This window comes from Portunus trituberculatus, chromosome 22 (assembly GCF_017591435.1).
Source record: "Portunus trituberculatus isolate SZX2019 chromosome 22, ASM1759143v1, whole genome shotgun sequence".
NCBI classification, from domain to species: Eukaryota; Metazoa; Arthropoda; class Malacostraca; order Decapoda; family Portunidae; genus Portunus; species Portunus trituberculatus.
The window spans coordinates 6,322,776-6,344,692 of record NC_059276.1 but is presented as its reverse complement, the minus strand read 5'-3'; the positions used below and the strand labels follow the sequence as shown (position 1 = coordinate 6,344,692).

Genomic DNA, 21,917 nt, shown 5'->3' with positions numbered 1-21,917 from the left:
TGGAGGGAAGGGAGGCAGCAGGGTATGAGATAACGCCAGGATTACCTCTCGTCTTCGTATGTAGGTAACTGACTGCCTTTCATTCCATCACCTTACGATTTCCTCAATAACATCAGTATTATTCCTTCTACTACTACTACTACTACTACTACTACTACTACTACTACTACTACTACTACTACTACTACTATTTTGTTTCCCTACCATCTCCACCACATACATTCACACGTACACACGCACACACTCCCTTCCAAACCCATACCTTCCCTGTCACCCTACTACTTGCGCTCATGAATAGACAAGAATAGTTTTCGCGGCCCAGGCGGTGTGTGGGAGGGACACAGAGAGAGAGGGAGGAGAAAGGAGAAGGCGAGGGAGAGGTATTGGGGGATCGGGGGGAGGGGAGCGCCTAGTAACAGCGTACATACATACACTCGCGGATTCACCCCCTGAGGCACCGCATGTTACCTCACTAACAACACTAAAATCAGCGAGGAAAGTCCGTTAGCCTCCACCTTCTTCCTCCTCCTTCCTCATGGTCGCGTAACCGCCTTTCCTCAGTAATTGTATATTGTCTTGCGGATTCCTGACTCCCCGTGCGCTCTTCCCTTGTGGGTAAACAGTGCGAACGTAAAGTGATCGTGGTGGAGGGTGTCGCTATAACGCTTCCTTCTTCCTCCTTCCTCCTCCTTCGTACTCATTTTCCTTCCTTGTCCTCGTCGCTGTCTTTGTTTTCTTTCTCTTGTTTCCTCCTGTGACTGAGCTTTGAGCAGGGTTTAGCATAGAGGGACTTAAGGATTTGCATGTTCTTTCCTCAAATAGTAGAGATGACAGACATAATTGCTGCTCATTATGTTTTGCGTAATGGGTTTGCGTCGACTTGGGAATTTTTGCATGTTTTATTTTATTTATTTATCAGTATTTTGGGGGAACTTATTCATGGATTCTTCACTGTGATTGTAGATAAACATAATGGTGTCGTTTACTAAATACTTGACTATATATTCCAACACGTTATGATGAATTAAATGTAGATTGAAAGCAGTGAACCAAACTTTAACTCACTGAATACCTAAATATGCGAAATCTATCATCGCGCAGTCATTTATTTCAACGGAAGGTCTGAGTACCGCCCTGCTTGGCTGTCCCTCAAAATGGCCCCGCAAGCACCCCGTTTATTGGTCGCCACGATAATCAATCACCGGAAATGTATGGGACACTAGCGATAAGTTTTGGCATCACACCCTCATCACAAGAGCGCCGCAGTATCACATCTATTCGTCACTGGATTCTCGCAACACATCGGTCACTGCTTGCGCGAGGCTCAGGGAGGAGGAAGAAAAGAAAGAATTAGCCAAAATTATGTTTACTGGAGATATGACAGGAAATTGATGAACTGTCCTGGCCCTTCAGAGGCTAAATATAAATTCCCACGGGTATAGACCAGCATAAGAGGGACAAAATAAGTTCCCATGAAGTTTGCGGAATGAGGGAGGAGGAAAGAAACGAGAGAGAAAGCAGAGTATGTTTATCTGACTGTTACGCCGCCCCCGCCCCCGCCCCCGCTCTGACCACGCCCCTGCTGCCATCTCTCAACCCAAAATGGCTTCTCAGACCTCTCGTGCTAGCTGGGAAAATCACCTCGTGCTTGTGGGGATGCGAAGGGACGAGTGTGAGGGTATATTGACGTGGGGGGCGGAAAGTTTGTAAGCGCGGCGTAGGAGACGGAAAGAGGAGGCTGGGGTTGAAATAGTGTGTTCGCCTCCTTGTCGCTTCATCGATCTAGCCTGAAAGATCGCCGCTCAGAGAGAGAGAGAGAGGAGAGAAAGTATACGTGTGTGTAGTATAGTGCGCATTCCGTCAATGACACAAAATCGTTATAATATATCATTCAATTTCCGTAGTAATGCACACGTACTATTTTCGTCACTCAAACCAACACGTGCGTCAGTTTAAATAAAATACAAGTACAATAAATAAAAATGCAGTAAAATTTTGACCCACAAGTATTCCATTCATTAACTTGTCCTGAGGGAGTTTGCATAAAATTATCTCTGGCCGACTTTGGTTTTACAGTCCAGCGGGATAATTAGCAAGTCCGGTTCGGTTTACAACGTTTACAACCTCCTATACGTTCTCAAGAGTCTCCCTTTCTCCTGTCTCTCCCCCTCTACAGCCTTACAATCCTCCTATGCCTTCTCGTTCTCCTCCGCGGCCCTCCCCCATCACCAAGCGCATGCAAATTCTCTCCGCCCAAATACCAGCTTTTCTGAAACATCTTCACCGTCTCGCGGCTTACTTTACCCTCTTTTCCCTCCCTGGTAGAGTGACGCAATCCCACGCAAACCCTCACTAGCTAAAATGACCCTTAAAATGAATACTACGTAAGAGTGGTGGTCCCCTGCTGCGCCGCTCCTCTGCTCGGGACAGTAAACAGGGTGGCGGGACAGGCTTGGAGTTAGTTAGAGAGGGGCTGGCCATCGACAGTCGGGGTTGGAATGGAGGGTTACTTGTAGTGGTAAGAGTAGGGGGTGTAGATAGATGGTTGACGGAAATGCCGGTTGTGTAGCTTGGCGGAAATGTTCATTATATCGTGAGTGGAACAGCTTAACGAGGGCAATTAATGATGCGTTGGAATACGTCTGGTTTTCTTGTTACTTTTCTTGCTCTGTATTGATGCGGTTGTGACTTATTTTGTGCTCTAGCAATGATGATTTAGAGTTAAGATTATATGATTACTCTCTCTCTCTCTCTCTCTCTCTCTCTCTCTCTCTCTCTCTCTCTCTCTCTCTCTCTCTCTCTCTCTCTCTCTCTCTCTCTCTCTCTCTCTGATTTCCTTACTTATGACATCTTTTTTTTTATCATTCATAATCTTTTACATTGTACCTTTTTTTTCATTTGCGTCATACATATTTTCCATATCGTAACCTTTTTTTTTTTCTATTGACTTAATTTCTATTTGCTTATTTCTATTCGTGTGTATGTCTGAAATCTTGTTATCGTGGTTTCTTCTGTTTGCTATGTGTGTGTGTGTGTGTGTGTGTGTGTGTGTGTGTGTGTGTGTGTGTGCAATGACCCAGTGTTTTAGTGGTGCCAATGCTATTAATTTAAGTGTGTGGTGTGGTATTGTAACTTTCATGCAAAAATAACACAAATGAATTAATAAAATCTAGTTACTATAATTCAGTAATGATTTATAAAGTTGCTAGCTTCCATCCATGCATACATTTTCTGTTTGTGAATCAGTACATTAATAATCTATCTCAGCTCTCTGAAAATATATTAGCCTTTTCTTTTGCACTGTCTCAGTAGGAACAAGAAACCACTGACATACTAAATTATAATTTACATTAGAATAAGGTGGTGGTGGGTAATATGTCTCCTGCCTTTTGTGTGTGTGTGTGTGTGTGTGTGTCAGTGGATGGTGCCTCTCAGGCTCTGCAGTACTTCTCTACCTCAGGACCAAACTATAGTACAAAGGTCAAGACAATTCCACTTCAAGGGTGCCTGTGTTGGGCTAACTAACCTCACCATCCTGGGGAGGCCATCACTCTTGGGTCAGTCACATGTACCCCAGGACATCCTGATGCTTTCCCAGGGCTCTGAGGACCCTTGTGTTCCTCCCGTCAGTACAAACCCTCAGGGGCACAGGGCCAAGAGGTCCCTGCTCTCTGCCCACCTCTGCAGGGGCTACAGTGCCAAATGAATAACCAGGGTGAAACAGTTATTGTGTATTGATTGTTCTGAGTTTTCCTTTTCCCCAAGAGCTGGGTCTGTGGCCTCTTTTGTGTTAAGAAATGTGCAAAGAATCTGTCACTCTTGTTAGCGGATGGAAACTTGTGCTATGCCTCGTGTACTTATTAAGTTGTGATTACCGTGCATTCAAACTGTTCATTTCTGATTGTAAGGACATAAGGTTTTCAATTTTTTCCTTATTTATTACTTTGATTGATAGTTTAATCACATCTTTTATTTATGCATTTTTTTTTTTCTGTATGTTCAATGCTGTAATGATTCCATCAACTCTAGATGTTTTCCTGGAGTCAGAGAACTGCTTGACCTTGCTGATGTGCAGAGGCTTGAGCACTTGACCTACACCCGCCTAGCCAGGGTCATTCCTAGGGCTTGCCTCCGTCCCCAGCTGCCACCCGCCAGTCCCCTAGCCACGGTTCATGGGTGATAATATAAAGTACATATAATATCTGTGGCTCGGGACCCGGTGGTGTCTCTGGGTGGCGGTGGCCGAGACCCGTCCATGTGATGCTGGCTGGAGAAAGTTTACACCTGCATGTTGCCAGTAAATAAAATAAGTGAATTGTGCAGGGCATCGTTCGTCTACCTCTCTTCTGATTCTGCCGTCAGGACCTGCATGGCCCTTGTGACGCTCACCAAGGCTTTCCGAGTCAGTAATGTGTTCAAAGCAACGTCTTAACTTGATAATTGCCATGCTAGTGTGTTGGGTGGAGGCAGCATCCTTATTGTGATCCAGACACTACTTAAGTCTTACTGCTTACTTCAAAGCAAGACCTAACATCAACTTGTAAACTGCTGCTAGTGTGCCAGGCAGAGATGGCATTCACATCATGACCTGGATGCTATCTTGCCTACTGACATTCCACTATCCCTATCACTTTGCTGCCATGTAAAGTCAAACCCAGGCTGACAGAGACTTGGTGTATAGCTGGTGAGTGCAGTGTGATGGTGAGGTGCATTATTGGGGATGGAATAGAAGTATTTTATCTCACCAACATTTCAGCTTTTGCCTTCCTCAGACTGAAAGTGGCAGTGCCTGGATTGTTAAGGAATAAGGTACTTCTGCATCATGTTGTGTTTTGTCTTACCACCACACTGCAACGACAGACACACTGACACCTGCTGGCCTGAGTGTTGTCTAAGTACAAAGTTTTATGAAGAACCAAGCTTCTTTAACCCTTGTGCCAACAGTATGTTCCTCACTTGTAAGCAAATCAAGGTACAAACACAAATCCCTCCCTGATCTCAAGGCAGAAGGATTTCCAAGACACAGTTGGATATTATAGAGAAGGCCGTGCAGTTGCTCTTGTCATGGAAGCAGTATTTTGTACTTGGAATGTGATGTTAGGGGGCGGGTGTGGAGACTCTGGGTGAAAGTGGTGATAATATTGTAGTGTTTTGGTAGCCCAGGAAGGATCCACGCCTGAGTCCTGACAATCACATCCTATCATACATTTCATCATCTTTTTTATGTAGATTTTTCAATGTTCCAGTCAAACTCTTATTGTTGCTCCCAACTGTAATGTCATATATTATTACAATAAATAATGAGTAGTGTCTTTACTTTTCTCATACCACTCAAATGTAATGTTTAAGAGATACACTGAAGCTTTCTTGCCAGGTTCAAATATTGGTGTACCATAATACCATAGTACACATTAAACCACCAATATTTATGAAATGAATGTAACATCTTTCAGAAAAGTTGTAGAAAAAAATATGTATTGTCACAGGATATTTTATTTGTCTTAAAAATATAATTGAAATTATAAAAAAATAGTAATACTCGTAAAATACTTGACTTGTGAATGGTGAACAAGTTATAAATATATCACAGGAAGTATAACCAACACGAGTGATCACCTTGGCAGCACTGAACACAAGACGAGTGCAAACATTACGATCCATTTGAGTCTCTCAGTAGGCACCCCAGGTGAGACGCGCCACGTGGTCTGTCTTGCGCTTGGTGGGTTTGATGAAGCCGAGGAACTGCAGCTCAGACACAGCCAGGACAAACCTTGCTCTGAGGCACCAGAGTTAAGGAAGACTTCAAGAGTGACACTTGCCTTAAAAGAAGCAAAATAACCATATCACTGATAAATAATTGGACATAAAGCATTCTGGGAGGTAATGAAATAAACTAGGTTAAACAAAGCTGGAAGAAAGATACTATAGTTAAAGAATATTACAATTTTCCAGCAGTTAACTACAACCCTGCAAAGGAATACAAGATCAAACAAGCTACAAGACAAGAGGAACAATAATGATGCTGAACAACACAAGAGGTCTTCACATAACACCCAGATACAACAAAGATAAGAACATTAATGATAAAGGATACTGTAGTTTCTGATCAATTTTCTTGGAGGATGCTGAAGACTCCTCGTCCTCATCCTCTTGTCCCACCACAGAAACAAAAGCCTGCAACCAGTCGTACAAATTGATGAGGCGGCCACACTCCAGATGCAGCTTGTATGCCACACTGATGTCTGGCAGGGACGTCACCAGACTGGATGGGTCTTCAAGCTCACAACACTTACACTGAAAAGGAAACAAGTAGATAAACCAAGGAAGAAAAAATAAAACCATGAAAGAAACCACTGAAGTAAACCAGGAAACTATAAAGAGGACATGAGAAAAATGACATTAGAGATCACCCAAAACTGCAGAGTGTAGAAAAGAGAAATTATTAAATAAACTAATTATGTGAGTTGCCCCTCCTGAGAGAGAGAGAGAGAGAGAGAGAGAGAGAGAGAGAGAGAGAGAGAGAGAGATGGGGCGTGGGGGGACAACAGTAATGAAAGGATGTGACACTGGTGCTTGACTGGCTGGACTGACCTGGAGGTAGTGATGAGGGTTGGCCAGGGCAGTGGTGAGGGCTGGTCTTGGCAAGCCCACCAGCTGCCTCTTGACAACCCTTGAGTGGAAGAAGAGGATCTCATGCAGTGGCTGGGAGGTCGGGCACTGCAGGTGTGAGGTGAAGGTGTCGCTGAAGAACTGCACCACCTCACTGCGCAGGGATTCATACTTGCCGCTTTTCTTGGGTTTCTTTTTTGCCATCTCAATGAGTTTCTGTGAAGAGGGTGATGGTTTGTCAGTCTCTCAAGGACATAATCAGGCAATGAAAGTGGTCAGGTTGAGGAGCATCTTAAGGGAGGGTGATTGTGTATTTGCAAGACATAATAAAGCAAGGAAGTGTGTGTTGGTTGTGTCAAGAAATGGCAGAAATTAGTGTTTGTATATTTCTGGTCATGATCAGGAAAGGGAAATAACGTTATGTCAAAAAAGTTGATGGAGTATTTGTAATTTGTGGACAACTAAGCAGGAAAAGTGGTGTTGTGATATCAAATAATTGTACAGAGATTGATGTTTGTATATTTTTTGGTCGTGATCCAGCAAGGGAAAAAATGTTCTGTCAAAAGGCTGATGGAGTATTTGGACATAATCAGGCAAAGACAGTGGTGGTGTCATCAGAGAACAGTACTACAAAGGGCTTCGTTGTCAAACCATACCTCCCTTAAGCGAAATCTATCAGATGGCTCCAGAGTAACAGCACCTCCATCAGCTGAAGCCTCCTCCTCCTCCTGTGCCTGGTCCAGACTAGAGAGGCGTCCCACCAACAAGCTCACTTCATTCAGCATCTCAGACAACACCTCATCATCTCCATGGTGCTCTGGGGAGACAAGGGAATGAAATATATAGGAGTGCCTGGAGTCTTGCAACAGGAGAAAGGTTTTGCTACTTCTGCTAAGAAACAACTAAATAAAATGCATCCTTCTCTAGATTATACGAAAAATTAACTCCTACTACCAAGAAAGCACAAATTAAATGCATTCTTCACTAATTATAAGAAAAACAAACATCTACTACTAAAAAGCACAAAATATAAAACAGCCTTCAATAAATAATAAGAAAAAAATATTCATGGATGAAATATGTCTATTGTTCTGAAGAGATAAAGAGAAACAGGTTGATCAAAAAATTCCTCTTCTACCATGAGGTGACTTCAATACTGTACTGCCAACTATGCCTGACATTTAAGGATTAAGACGACAGGTACAAAACTTCACTTATCTCTTTACCCTTAAGAACATCGAGGACATTCTGCAGGATGGTGCACAGCTCCTCCCTGGCCATGTTCCTGATGCCCTTCTCCACCTCCTTGTACTCCTCAGTCTCCACCAGTGGCTGAGACAAACACACCGCCAGCACTTCCCTCACCTACACCAGAGGAATAGACAGCACAATTTTTCAAACTGGAAGATTACCTAAGTTACCTGCACCACAGTCAAACCACATGGAGCCCTCCAGAACTAACTGACAGTGTTCAAGTGGATATTTTAGGATGTTGACATAAATTTGCCTGGTTAATAGTTTCATAATTCTACCCCCTTTCATCCTTTCCAAGTGACTGTATACAAATCATTCAGTAAGACACAGAGGGCAGCCTGACATACCTGGCGACCCATAGGAGCGCCTGGGAGTCTGTTGGTGAGTGCACTGACTACTTTCACCAGCACACAGAACCGAGCGTACCACACTTCCAGCTTGTCCAGGAGGGAGACGATCACCTCCTGTATTGGGAAATTCATCAATGAAAATACAAAACAATTCTCAGAAGAAAAGATTAAGAACTGTAACAATAGCATTTAAAAAAGGCCAGTATAACAAAAAATACAAGAATACAATATAGATCGCAGAAACAATTCATTATAAGGCTTTTATCTATCAGTGTGACAAGACCTTGGTGTGAGAATGATCAAGGAGCAGAGCGGCTTGTTCCTTGGGTGGTGCTGCCTCCACAAAGGTCCGGAATGAAGGCAGCTTGCGCACTGAGTCTAGCTGTGAAGAGGTGATGCTCCTGAGGCGTGCTGGTCTTTTGGCTGCCGGACAGCACAGGAAGGAGGAAGCGTGGCCAATGAAGTGTTCCAACATGCACACCTGCACACACAAAACTATGAGCAAGGCAGTCAAAAGAACAGGTGGTGGTGGTGGTGTTCCTGAGACTGGCAATTCCTCCTTTGGTTTGAGAACATGACCAGGTGGAAAGAATACTGCTGCCACACCACCTGCAGCCCATACAAGTGGACTAAAACTGGTATTCTGATGGTAGTCAGGATTACCTCTGTCTGTCATTCCTAAGATCCATAATATCTTTTCTTAACATCATTTCATAAACAAGAGGATGTAAACCTGTTGCAAAAGATGAACCTTGACACTACAACAAAGGCAGCAAGCACAGCCACTCACAGGAGCTCTCCCCTAGCAGCCCCTCACCTTCAGGCCCTTGATGAAGTTCTCCACTGAAAGGTCATTGTAGAGGAAGATGTCCAGGAGCAGCTTGAAGGGACGGCCACCCAGATGAAACGGCAGCTTATTGGACATCAGGACCTGTGAGAGCATGATTGGACACAAATTACATACACTCATAGAACTAAAAAGAACTTATATACTTTATAATGCTAAGCTTAACCAATAACAGGAAAAATATGTATCATCGGAGAAGACTCATGGACAGATTTTTTTCCCTAAATGTGCTATAATGAAAATGAGTAGTACATGAAATAATGCAGAATATCATGTTATACTTGTACTACTTAGAAATCAAACAATAAATCATCAATTAATATCTAAGAACCACACATGTTAACAAGCTAGTCATAAACTACAGGACAGCCATTATGCATCACACAAAGGCAGTCAAGGAGCAACCAGGGACCTAACCTAACCTAACATTACCACAGCAGCCTCAGACAAAGTAGCAGCACCAGTAACACCACAGCAAGGCCAAGTGAAGCACTAACACTAGCAGCAGACCACACCACCCTGACGACCCACCTTCTCAATAATACGGGTGAGGTACTGAGTGGAGGGCTCGGCACGGAACACCTCCATGGCTAGGCAGGCAGAGGCATTGTGGGACAGGCTCTGGTGCACCTTGTCGGGGGTCGTGGCCACACCAAACACCAGAACTATTGGCACAGTTTGTCGGTACTCACTGCAACAGAACAAGGCCCTGTCATGGTGCTTCACTCCATCATGTTGTGTCTTCAGTGTCATTGTAACAGCACAAGTATATATTATATAAAGTAATTGCAAAAAGTCCCTGTGGTCATTGTTTAAACTGCAGTATATTGGGCAGTAAGAGCTAAGGAAAGTGGCACATGACAATGCTACAAGAATGTTGCAATACAAAGAGGAACATACCTTCAACCTTATGAGCCAGATGAGCAAACACTAAACAGTTATTGTTAATAGAACCTTAATTTCAGAAAAGACAAAACAATGAGGAAAAATTACTGATACTGCATGGTGAAATAAAAATAACTAACTGAAAAGGCAAAATTTCTGTACCCCCAAAAAAACATTATGTAACAGAAACACCATGAAATGTGTGGCATCTGAAGAGACAAAACAATCTTACAAAAGGAAATTACTGACATTACATATTGGAAAGAAAAACATAAACTGTGTGAAAACGTAAAATTCATGTCCTTAATAAAAACATAATGTAGTAGAAATGTAGGCATCAGAAGAGACAAAACAATGATCTTACAGGGAAAAATTACTCATCTTGAATGCTGAAAGGAAAACATAAGCTGACTGAAAAGATAAAATTCATATCCTGAAAAACATTATGTAACAGAAGCACCAAGAAACGTGTGGCATCTGAAGAAACAAAACAATGATCTTACAAGAGAAAATTAATGATACTGAATGTTGAAAAGAAAATATAAACTAACTGAAAAGGTAAAATTCATGTCCTAAAAAACATTATGTAGCAGAAACACCAAGAAATGTGTGGCAAGGCAGGAGTTTGAGCAGTGTGTTGGTGTCTGGCCCTCACCTGCAGATGAGCACCAGGTCACTGAGCACACGTGGGTGGAAGCTCTCCAGGTCCTCTAGAACAACAACAAGGGGCGGCTTACTACTCCTCTTGGGAAGCTGAGAGATGATGCTTGACTTGATCTTCTTCCTTGGTGATCCTTCAAACCCCTTTGGATCCCTGTCACTCTTGCTGGGGGAGCCGGGTAGTGCTCTCTTGACCGGGGATCCAGGGAATGGCTTCTTTCTTGGGGAGCTTAGGTAAGGTGTCTTGCGAGGTGAGTGAGTGGCCTTGGTGGGGGATCTTGTGTATCCCGAGTCTTCCTCTCCTGTGCTCACTTGCTCCTGGTGGTGAGAGAGTGATAGTCAACATTCAGTCAATTTGTTATCAGGTTCTAGCATTGTCTGTATGACAAGTACCTCTCTGAACTCTTTGTTTACCTGTTAACCAATCTATTCCCTTGTCCTTCCAGAACTTCCATCAATCTTGCTTTCTTTAACTACCTCTATAGTGTCATTTATTTCTATGACTGTTCATCCATGTGTCACTGTATTCACATTCTCACCACACTGACATAATAACATGGTGGTGTATTGGCTCACAGAGATAACATGCTAATGGTGGTATCACTTTTAGCTAACCTGAGCTTTCACTACCAGTCACCTCTGCAAATTCTGTAGCTGTGGAAGTGTGAATAAATCTACAAATGTGTTTATGGCAAATTTTACAGCACTGGTATTCCTGTAACATTCCTGCCTGTAAACTTTGTCATGTATACCTGTCATCAACACATGCATTTCATTATACATTAGACAGAAAACACTGAGAGACAACTCACTTTGTACCACACTGAGAGGACAGCCATGGTGCACTGCCTCCTCTTCACCTTGGGACCCGCCACCATCACCTCCTCTTCCTCATCCTCCAGGCTCGCCCACCCACCACCACCTATCAGTTGAGAGATCATCCTGTACATGGCAGCCCTGGAAGCATAGAGCTGGTGAGGTAATGCAGGAACACAGTGAAGAAAGCTGAGTTAAGATAGAAATTTAGTGGTTAGTTTGAGCAAGTAGCTAACTTATTACTTGCTACATACTGAGCAGGTTTGCTTCTAAAACCATCCTTTAATTTATGCACAGAATATTAGTACACAAATGGATACATAGATAATATGGGAACACTTTCTCTTGTTATAGTCACAACTAGGGTCAAGAAGAAAGAATACCAAGCACAAGGTAATCTTCCATAACCAACATCTTTCCCAGTAGAAAACCAAAATCCCTCCCAACCAGGCCACCACCAGGCAACACCTCCATACCTAAGGGTGGAGCACTCTTTACTCTGCAGGCGGGCGACGTGAGGTGTGATGCTGGCCCTTAGGAGACCAACAAGGCTGTCAAATGTAGCATCCCTGTCCGGCATATTCACCCCCGTCACCAGGCAAGCGGCAGGGACACTAGCCAGGGAGTGTGCTAGGCTGGAGGGTAAGTCAGGGGTAGCACTGAGGGAGGTTAACCGTCTCCCTGCCCTGTCAATGTACGTGGTGAGACTCTGGAACACTCTGCTGTGAATGTTGTCCTGTAACTCCTCCAGGATGTCTGATGTCATCCTCCAACACTCAGTATAGTTCCTGTAGGTGAGCTCCTTGAACGACTCCTCCCTCCTCCTCCTCCTCCTGCCCCCACTCCAAGGCACGGCTCCAGTATTTCACGGTGGAGGCTCCGGGGGCATTCTTGGATTTATTCTGCCTCTTTTTCTTGAAGGCAAACACTCCCTGAAAGCAATGGTTGATGTGACAATATAGACTCCAAGGAACATATTAACTGCTTGCCACTGCCTTCTTCAGCTACTTCATCTCCAGTTTCTTCCCTTCTATTTTACAACTGGAAGATACACTCAACCAGTTCATCATTACATAGCAGGGCTGAGTGTTAGTCTGACTGATGTATTAGTCTGTAGCTTCTAACCCTGTCCTTCCCTTGCCCCGTTTTGGTTATATCAAGTTCTAATCCATCTGTAGGGTGATTGTTCCTTATCACTCCCCTTCAATCCTTCGTCATGCACCACCTCCTGTAGTAAAACCTTCACCTACAGTTCTTTATTACGGTCATTCCACTGCTAGCAAGGGGATAATAAGAAGTACGGAGATGACCTTATAAGTCTCTTCTCTCGTGGTCAAGATGTTACCCAACTTTTCAACTTCCTGCTAAATACATGCTAATTAAGTGTTCAGGTATTTTATCAGAGAGAGAGAGAGAGAGAGACCATCCTTTTTAGTCTGATGTATTTTGCTCCATTACAGTTCTATCCCAGCTTATTGTAACACTGGAGGCTGACAGACTTAGCGGGATAACCATTCAATGTTCAAAATTAAGGAAATTCGAAATGTTTCACTTGGAATATCAATAAAAAGTGTAATTATTACCTTAGACACCGAAACAGTTCCCGCCATCCTGGGTTTGTTGACAAAGAGTTGCCAATTTTCAGTTAGTATTGCCGCTAGACTAATGGTGAATCGCTAAAACCACGAGTATATTCCCCAAAGAAGTAGCTTGATATTACTTTTGATAGGAAGAACACGGGATTAATTGGAGGTTTGAAGTGACCCTCCCCTACCACGGTGCCCCCCTCCCAATCCCTTCCCCACCAAGTTCACCTATCCAGCATCAATGCAGTCATTACATACAACTTACAAATTTGTTCAATTATTGTTCCCCTAGATGGTAATTTGACACAAGTGAGAATATTATACAAAGTTCAGTGAAAAGTACCTTTTAAAAAAGTCACCAAGTAGCTAAAATTAAAATTTGGTGACTACTTTCTCAAAAAATAGTTAAGTTTAGCGATTATTGCTAAATTGGTAACTTTGTTGACAAAATCGCGCTTTTTGTTTTTCCTGAAGGAGGGAAAACCAACATATTTTTTGACAATTGAAATTTCTAAAAAATAAAAATATACAGATTCCAAGTTACGTAAAATGGAAAATAAGCAAAGTAATTCATACACCATGGAGGAGTTTGCTAGTGGGTGTTGCCATAAAACTCCTGTTTTGAATCTTGGATTATCGTATATATTCAACCTTTATGCATCCATAACACACACAATATTTCATACTCTATATTTTGACACTATTTTTACTTCTGACAAAGCTGTTACTGTATGGCCAGCAGAGTTTGCCAGGCGACATTACTGTAGTGAGTCAAACTTCATGACGTCACGGGTTCGTCATTGCGTCACCCGCCAATACAGACTCAGTGTTGTCCTGGCCAGCAGTGAGGGAGGGTGTGCTGCTCTGTCTCTTGTCAGTGTCACATCTTTATTACTTTACCCTTTCACAATGGGTATCCTGATCGCCAAGCTGTGGAGCCTCTTTGGCAATGAAGGTGAGGCGGGCGGGGGGGCGTGGGGAGGGCGCAGGGGACCGGGGGGAGACACGGGAAGGGGTCACATATGTTTAGGGGGTTTTCACTTTCGCTGTGTGGTTTGTTTGGGTTGGTGGAGTCAGGTCACTGGTCACTGCCGAGGGGTCACTGCGGGTCGTCTCTGTGACCTCGTGGGACTGGGATTATTTTTGGGGCTATTTATAGTTATTTTTGCAGTCACGTTGGTCATTAAGAGGTGATGTTTGAGTGACCTACGTGTGTGTGTGTGTATGTATGTGTGTTAGACTGACCTGTATTATTCCTGTGGCGTCATTTTATTCTTTTATTAAGTTTTAAATTCATTCATTCACTTTGTCTTAGTTACGCATTGAGGGAATATCAGAGTTTGCTTAAGAATAGATAAGTAATTTTGTCAATGTATCTTTAATTTTGCGTATTTTCAGTGTTTCTCACCTGTAATTGCTAGACACACCTTGGTATTTAGGTTACAATATTGGTGTGGCCTGAGTGAAGGCTGGACAATACTGTTGGGCATTTCTTTAGTTTGTTTTATTGTCTTGTTTTTTTTTTCTTTCAATGTTTTATGGTCACTATTTCATTTCGTGTTTTTAATCTTTTTATTTATTTTGTTGCTTGTTTCTGATCCCTTTATTTATTGAGTTTAGTTTCATCTATTTCATCTTTTACTTCCATCAGATCATTTTTGTTGTGTTTTAGTTGAAGCCACACAACATTGAAGTCATCTTTCATTCAAGTCTGTGTGTGTTTTAACCCCTTCAATACTGGGGCACATTTTTACCTTGAGTTTTGTGTAGGATTAGACCATTTTATTGACATTAGGAAAGGTCTGTGTAGATCAGAAGATTAAGGGCCACAGTCTTCACTATTTTAATCCCCCCATAAGTTTCTGAAGCTGTATAAAATCACTAGATATTAAGTAGAATGAATATGGAAATGTGTCATGGTACTCAAGTGGTCAAATTTACACTTCAATGTCTCAAATCATTATCGTGAAGGGGTGAACATTAAAACAAGGTACATCACTATTTACTATTGTTTTTGGCTGAGCCCCCAGCATCACGAATGAATATGGAAATGTGTCATGGTACTCAAGTGGTCAAATTTACACTTCAATGTCTCAAATCATTATCGTGAAGGGGTGAACATTAAAACAAGGTACATCACTATTTACTATTGTTTTTGGCTGAGCCCCCAGCATCACCTAACCAAACTGTAATGCTATGTTAGGTTAAGTAATGAAGGTTGAGCCAGAAACATTAGGAAATAGTTGTGTGTGTATTTTAAATTTACATTGTCCAACATCTCAAATCATCATTGTGAAGTGGTAAATATTAAGTCCCTGTCCTTTGGCTAATTCTATCGGCTCAGTAAGGGACTGGCGACTGAGTGGGCCTTTTTTCTTTGTTTTTGTTGCCCTCAGCCAGTCCTGCTCTCTTACATTAGAAAAAATAAAATAAAATAAAATGAATAAATAAAAACACTAACTTAACCTAGCTTTACCTAACCTAACTGTAATGGTATGTTAGAGTAGGTAATGAGGGTTAAGAGCCAAAATAGTGTAAATAGAGTGGCCTGCCTTGCTTATCCATGAAGGAATCACAGTGGTACTAAATATACACATAAGAGAGACAAAAATGAGGGTTAAGAGCTAAAATAGAGTAAATAGAGTGGCCTGTCTTGTCTTAATACCCATGAAGGAATCACAATGGCATTATACAGACATGAGAGAAAAAAAAAACGTCACTTACTTTTCATATACACGTGAGTTTGTTTGCGTGTGTTTGACTTTACCAGAAGCCTTCCTGTGTTGGTGTGGCTTCTGTGTTGGGCTTCTCTTGTGATGCACGTGGCAGGCGTGTGTGTGCTGGTGACACAGAGAAGGGCTTGTGTTACTAGTATATATTAGACACAATTTTTTCTGTGTAAGATGAATTAATGTGGAAAGTAACAAGACTCCCTGCCTGCTTTTGTATTTCCATCTTCCTGTGACCTGAACTCATTTGGGAGGGATTCAAGACATTTATCCCATTCTGTCTACCTCTCTAATGGAAGTATTGACCAGTACTCTCAATCATTCATCCCTTTCTTTGCTACACTCTGGAACTCCCTGCCTGGTTCTATATTTCCATCTTCCTGTGACCTGAACTCATGTAAGAGGGGGATGTCAAGACATTTATCTCATTCTTTTGACTAACTCTCTAGGACCTGCTTGGGAACTGGCATCTCTCTGGACCTTTTTTGTTTAATGGTTTTTGTTGCCCTTGGACAGATTTTCCTCTAATGTAAATAAAAAAAAATAGATGGCTATTCTGTTAACCCCTTCATTACTGGGACACATTTTTCCTTGAGATTTGTGTATGATTAGATGATTTTATTTATATTAGGAGGGATCTATGGAGGTCAGAAGATTAATGGCAGTCTTCACTATTTCAATATCCACATGAGTTTCTGAAGCTGTATGAAATGTAAAAAAAATCGTACTGAACGGGTAAGCTTTATCTTAAGTGGCATTGAATTTAGTTTATGAATCTCAGCATGTGTAAATGAGTCTTGAAAAGTGAGCCATTATTCAACTAACAAAGACAAACTTGACTTGCCACAGCTGTCACACTTAACCTCAAAATTCACCACATATCTTATCTCCATTGATAATACCTGCATGGACTTTAACAATGCATGCTGTGTGTGAGAGAGAGAGAGAGAGAGAGAGAGACAGACAGACAGACAGACAAGCGATATCCACACACACCTGAAGGAACCAAAGCTGACAGTTAGTTGACACGTTTCCATATTAATTCTGGTTACTATTTGGTGATTTTACACAGCTTCAAAAACTTATGTGGGGGATTGAATTAGTAAAGATCGTGGTCATTAATCTTCTGACCTCCATAGATCCTTAATAATGTCAATAAAATGGTCTAATCATACACAAATCTAAAGGCTAAAATGTGTTACAGCATTGAAGGGGGTTAAAAGGACGAAGCTGATCAAAACTCTACCATTCCAAACTTACTGAAATTGAAGAAACCAGTACAAAAAATGTTATAAGAAACTGAATTAATGTAAAGAAAATTGTGTTGGCCATTGTTAACTAAATAAAAAGGAAAAATCATGCCAGCCTTTAAGTTCATAAGAAAGTATCATAAGAAAAATGGTGTGTGCAATTGTTGAGTTCATAAAAAGCAGGAAGAATGGTGTTAGTAGTTGTTAACCTCTTCATTACTGGGACACATCTTTACCTTGAGATTTGTGAATGATTAGACCAATTTATTGACATTAGGAAGGGTCTATGGAGGTCAGAAGATTAATGGCCACAGTCTTCACTATTTTAATCCCCCACATGAGTTTCTGAAGTTGTAAAAACAACTAAATAGTAAGCCAAAGGAATATGGAAATGTGTTATGGTATTGAAGGAGTGAAGTTTATAAAAAGTAAGAAAAGTGGTGTTAGCAATTGTTCAGTTTATAAAAAATATATATAAGAAAAATCATTCTTAAAAGTATAAAAAAGAAAGAAAAGAAAAACATGTTAGCAATTGTTTAAGTTCTTAGGAAAATGAGAAAATTTATGTTACCAATTGTTAAGTTCATAAAAAAGTAAGAAAAATGGTGAAAGCCTTTGTCAAGTTTATAAAAAGGGTATAGTCATAAAAATAATTCATAAAAAGTATAAATTTGAGAAAAACTGTCCATGCAATTGTTAACTTCACAAGGAATAGGAAGAGTAGTGTTAGTATTTGTTCAGTTTATAAAAAAAAATATGATAATCAGAAAATCATTCAAAAGAACTATAAATATGAGTAAAACTGTCCATGCAATTGTTAACTTCACAAGGAATAGGAAAAATAGTGTTACCAATTATTAATTTCTTAAAAGGTTAGGAAAAACATGTTAGCAATTGTCAAGTTTATAGGAAAATATGAGAAAATTCATTCATAAAAAGTATAAATATGAGAAAAATCATCCTAGCAATTGTTAAGTTGATAAGAAAATGAGAAAATTAGTGTTAGAAATTAAGTTCATAATAATTAAGAAAAATCATTAGCAGTTCTTTAAGTTTATGAGAAAATATAATGATGAGAAAAATCAAACTAAAAAGAATAAATATGAGAAAAATTTTGCTAGCAACTATTAACTTTATATAAAAAACAAGAAAAAAAATCTTATTAGCATTCAAAGAGTCCACATTTCAAGGTCAGCAGGGTGGACTCAATCAGCAACAGTACCGTGGCAGCATCAACAGGTTCCTCTCTGTTGCATAAGAGTCACAGAGGAGGCGGCAGCAACAGTGATGTAAGGCAGTGTTGGGTGTGTCTGGGACTGGTGTTTAAATGAGCTGGTTTTTCTGGATTCATATAAAGACAGATAGATTTCACTTGTTAATCATTGTTCTGTTCTGTTCACTGGTTATTTGATAGAGTGGGTTAGTCATATTTTGCTTCTTAGTGGGAGTCTTCATCTACATCTTGGGCTCTTGTCAACACACCAGGCTTGTCATTTTTTCCTTCCCTTTTTATGTAAGAGGGGAAATCTGGCTAAGGGCAACAAAAAATGGCTAAACAAAAAGGCCCACTTAGATGCCAGTCCCCAAGTAGGTCAGAGTCAAAAGAATGGGCTAAATGTCTTGAAATCTCCTTAAATGAGTTTGCAAGTAGGGAGTTCCAGAGTGTACCAGAGGAAGGGATGAATGATTGAGAGTACCGGTTAACTTTTGCATCAGAGAGGTGGATAGAATGGGCTAAATATCTTGAAACCTCCCTCTTAAATGAGTTCAGGTTATAGGTAAATGGAAATACAGAAGCAGGTAGGGAGTTCCAGAGTATACATGCTGACAGGAGACCATTAGGCAGTTTAGCAGTCTTTGAGTTATCAAGCAAGTAACATAATACACTCATTTCATAACTGCTTTCCCTCTTAAGTCTTGCAAAACCTGACTGTTAATAGACTCTCAGCAGGTGTGTGTGTGTGTGTGTGTGTTATGCTTGACTTGTAGTGAGACAGATATACAGTGTACGTTGTAATATTTGTTAAGAATTGGAAAGTTGCTAATTATCATGTTGCAAAATGTGTGTAATGGTGTGTGCAATATGTGTGTGTGTTTGTGTGTGTGTGTTGTCATGTGTTGCAGTTTACAGTGTTTATACTTTATACAATATACGTATATAATCAATTATTCTATTCACCAGTATTTTCTGAAGATTTGACAAGTAGAGATGACGTCATTTATCAGTTATTACGCAAAAGAAGGTACTTGACTGTTGAGAGAGACAGACAGACAGACAAAATAATAGCATACAAGAGAGAGACATACAGATGGAGACAAAGAATAGAAAGATAGGGAGACAGATGATTAGAATATAGGAATAGGAAGACAAACAGAAATAAAGAAGATGGAGACAAAGAATAGAGAGATAGGTAAACAGAGATGATTAGAATATGGGAATAGGAAGACAAAAACAAATAAAGGAAGGAGATTACTAATACCACACACACCTCACACACCACACCAGCACACCTCATGAATGAATAGAAAGACAAACCGATAGTAAGAAGAGAAGAGAATCAGTAACATAGCTAAACACATCACCCACACCACACACACCATACAAGCACACACCACCACATCCTAGTCTAGCACTCACCACCACATCCCAGCCTAGCCTACACCATCACACACCCACCACATTGGCGCCACACAAACAAACGTAACAGTCACATTCACACTAACAGTCACCACACGTCAGAGTTTGGACTGAGAGGCGTTGTGTGTGTGTGTGTGTGTGTGTGTCATGTTTGTTGGTGTTTAGTGCATCGTCCGAATGCTAAAGAGTTGTGAGGTCTGTTTGTTTTGTAGTGTGTGTGTGTGTGTGTGTGTGTGTGTGTGTGTGTGTGTGTGTGTGTGTGTGTGTGTTATCTTATCCCGTCATTAAGTGACCTTCATGTTGTAATAAAGATGCGACTCAAGGTTATGTGTTCTTCTCTCTTTGGTTTGTTTTGATAGAGGAGTTTTAAAATTTGTTACAGAAATGTTATCTATGTCATATGACTTCTTTTTTGCATGGTACAGCAGAACAAACACAAGGTAGACTTAGCTCTGATAGTTTAATACCTAATCAGTATAAAATTACATGCCCAGTATTAGTAAGACCATTATATTGTGTTGGGAAGTCATTGTCATCAAAGGATTAATGATAGATTTCAAGTAAGCTTTTTATCTGAAAGGGATGACAATTGAAGATTAGGATGACAATTGGAGATTAGGAGAGTAAAGGAGATAAAATTCTGCATGAGAGGATTTAGAAGTATTTGGTTATTTAGACAATGGAGAGATAGAATGAATTGTCCAAGATTAGAGAGAGAGAGAGACAGACAGACAGACAGACAGTATGCAAAGCTATTACAAAACTTAAGAAAACAGTTATAAGAAGATTAATTTGACAAGAAACACACTAATTACAAGACTTAAGAACATAATATGATACAAAGATGAAAAAAAACAATGATTTGGCTTAGGAAGGAAACACAAACTTTACACCAATTAGTACAACCATTAACACTATGAGTAACAAAAGATAGATATTGTCACTGTAGATATTATGAGGTAGTGGTTCTGTCACAATGTATATCAGTGAAGTGGCAGTCTTATCAGTGTAAGGGCCAGCTGGTTGTCACACTGCACACTGACACATTGGTACTCAGTGGTTAGCCCTTTCAGTAGTAGGACACATTTTTACATTTGAGATTTGAGTACGATTAGACCATTTTATTGATGTAATGGTCTATGGAGAAGACACACTGACACATTGGTATTGAGTGGTTAGCCCTTTCAGTACTAGGACACATTTTTACATTTGAGATTTGAGTATGATTAGACCATTTTATTGATGTAAGGGTCTATGGAGAAGATTAATGGTCAAAGTGTCTTATCAGTGTAAGGGCCAGCTGGATGTCACACTGCACACTGACACATTGGTATTCAGTGGTTAGCCCTTTCAGTACTAGGACACACTTTTACATTTGAGATTTGAGTTGTATTAGACCATTTTATTGACGTAAGGGTCTATGGATGTCAGAAGATTAATGGTCAAAGTCTTCACTATTTTAATCCCCACATAAGTTTCTGAAGCTGTATAAAATCACCAAATAGTAAGTAGAATGAATATGAAAATACATCCTGGTACTGAAGGGTTTAAGAGTGTCAAATACCTCATCTGTGTGGTCTTGTCATGGCTCAACAGTTGCTACCAGTCACCACCAATGTATTATATTTCTCCTCCTCTCTGTTTATACATTGCTTCTTTTCCTTCTTTCTTTTATTTCCATTTGCTGTCTCTCTTTTTAGTATGTTGCTTTATTTCCTGCTTAGTTTATTTTATTCCTCCTCCTCCTCCTCCTCCTCCTCTTTCTTATTTCCAGTTTAGTTTAGTTTATTCCTCCTCCTCCTCCTCCTCCTCCTCTCTTGCATAGTTTATTTCATTCATCCTCTTCATATTTCTTCTTTTCCTCAGTTTCTCCTTGCGTTTATTTTCTAGCCGAGTTTATTTGATTTCCTCTCTTCCTTTCTTCTTATTTCCTGCAAAGTTTACTTAATTTCTTTTTCTTTCTTCTTAGTGCTAGTTTGTCTTATTCATTCTCTGCCTCTCATTCTTTATAATGTGTTTGTTACTTTTTTTATTTCATTCTTTCTCTTTCTTTCTTCTTGTTGGTTTTATTTGTAGCATAGTTTATTCAATTCCTCCTCTTTCTCTCTCTTCTTGGTGTTAGTTTGTTGTTTTCCTTCTTTTCCTCTCACTCTTCATAAATTCAGCATAGTTTTGTTGATTCCTTCTCTTCCTCTTTCTTATAAGTTTTTTTTTCCAGCATATTTTCTTATATTCATTCTCTCCCTTCCCTCTCCTCTTGTTATTAGTTGATTATTTTCCTTCTCTTCCTTTC

General features: G+C 40.5%; 2 protein-coding genes across 2 annotated transcripts in view; one reads left to right on the top strand and one right to left on the bottom strand.

Annotated features, from left to right (window-relative positions):
• Window positions 1-5,477: 5,477 nt before the first annotated feature.
• LOC123507529 (origin recognition complex subunit 3-like) lies at window positions 5,478-13,152 on the bottom strand. The gene is made up of 13 exons (XM_045260448.1): window positions 13,005-13,152; window positions 11,898-12,353; window positions 11,418-11,562; window positions 10,601-10,923; window positions 9,592-9,751; window positions 9,031-9,144; window positions 8,497-8,694; window positions 8,211-8,327; window positions 7,836-7,974; window positions 7,266-7,426; window positions 6,592-6,825; window positions 6,095-6,294; window positions 5,478-5,776 (listed from the first exon to the last, which is right to left on the bottom strand). The coding sequence occupies exons 2-13, from the start codon at window positions 12,185-12,187 to the stop codon at window positions 5,671-5,673; spliced, it is 2,187 nt and encodes a 728-aa protein (XP_045116383.1). The 5' UTR covers window positions 12,188-12,353; window positions 13,005-13,152; the 3' UTR covers window positions 5,478-5,670.
• Window positions 13,153-13,826: 674 nt separating this feature from the next.
• Window positions 13,827-21,917, top strand: part of LOC123507405 (ADP-ribosylation factor-like protein 5B) — a 25,738-nt gene continuing 17,647 nt past the window's right edge. Inside the window, exon 1 of the mRNA XM_045260217.1 lies at window positions 13,827-13,962. Coding sequence (XP_045116152.1) covers window positions 13,917-13,962 — 46 coding nt within the window. The 5' untranslated portion in view covers window positions 13,827-13,916. The remainder of the gene's footprint in view (window positions 13,963-21,917) is intronic.

Bases quoted from the DNA above. Each gene is read 5' to 3' on its own strand.
- LOC123507529 (XM_045260448.1), bottom strand. From the start codon at position 12,187: ATGACATCAGACATCCTGGAGGAGTTACAGGACAACATTCACAGCAGA. The intron at 9,145-9,591 runs GTGGGTCGTCAG...ATGCTCTCACAG, and splicing joins TCACCCGTATTATTGAGAAG to GTCCTGATGTCCAATAAGCT. The intron at 7,427-7,835 runs GTAAAGAGATAA...TTGTCTCCCCAG, and splicing joins TGTCCTCGATGTTCTTAAGG to AGCACCATGGAGATGATGAG.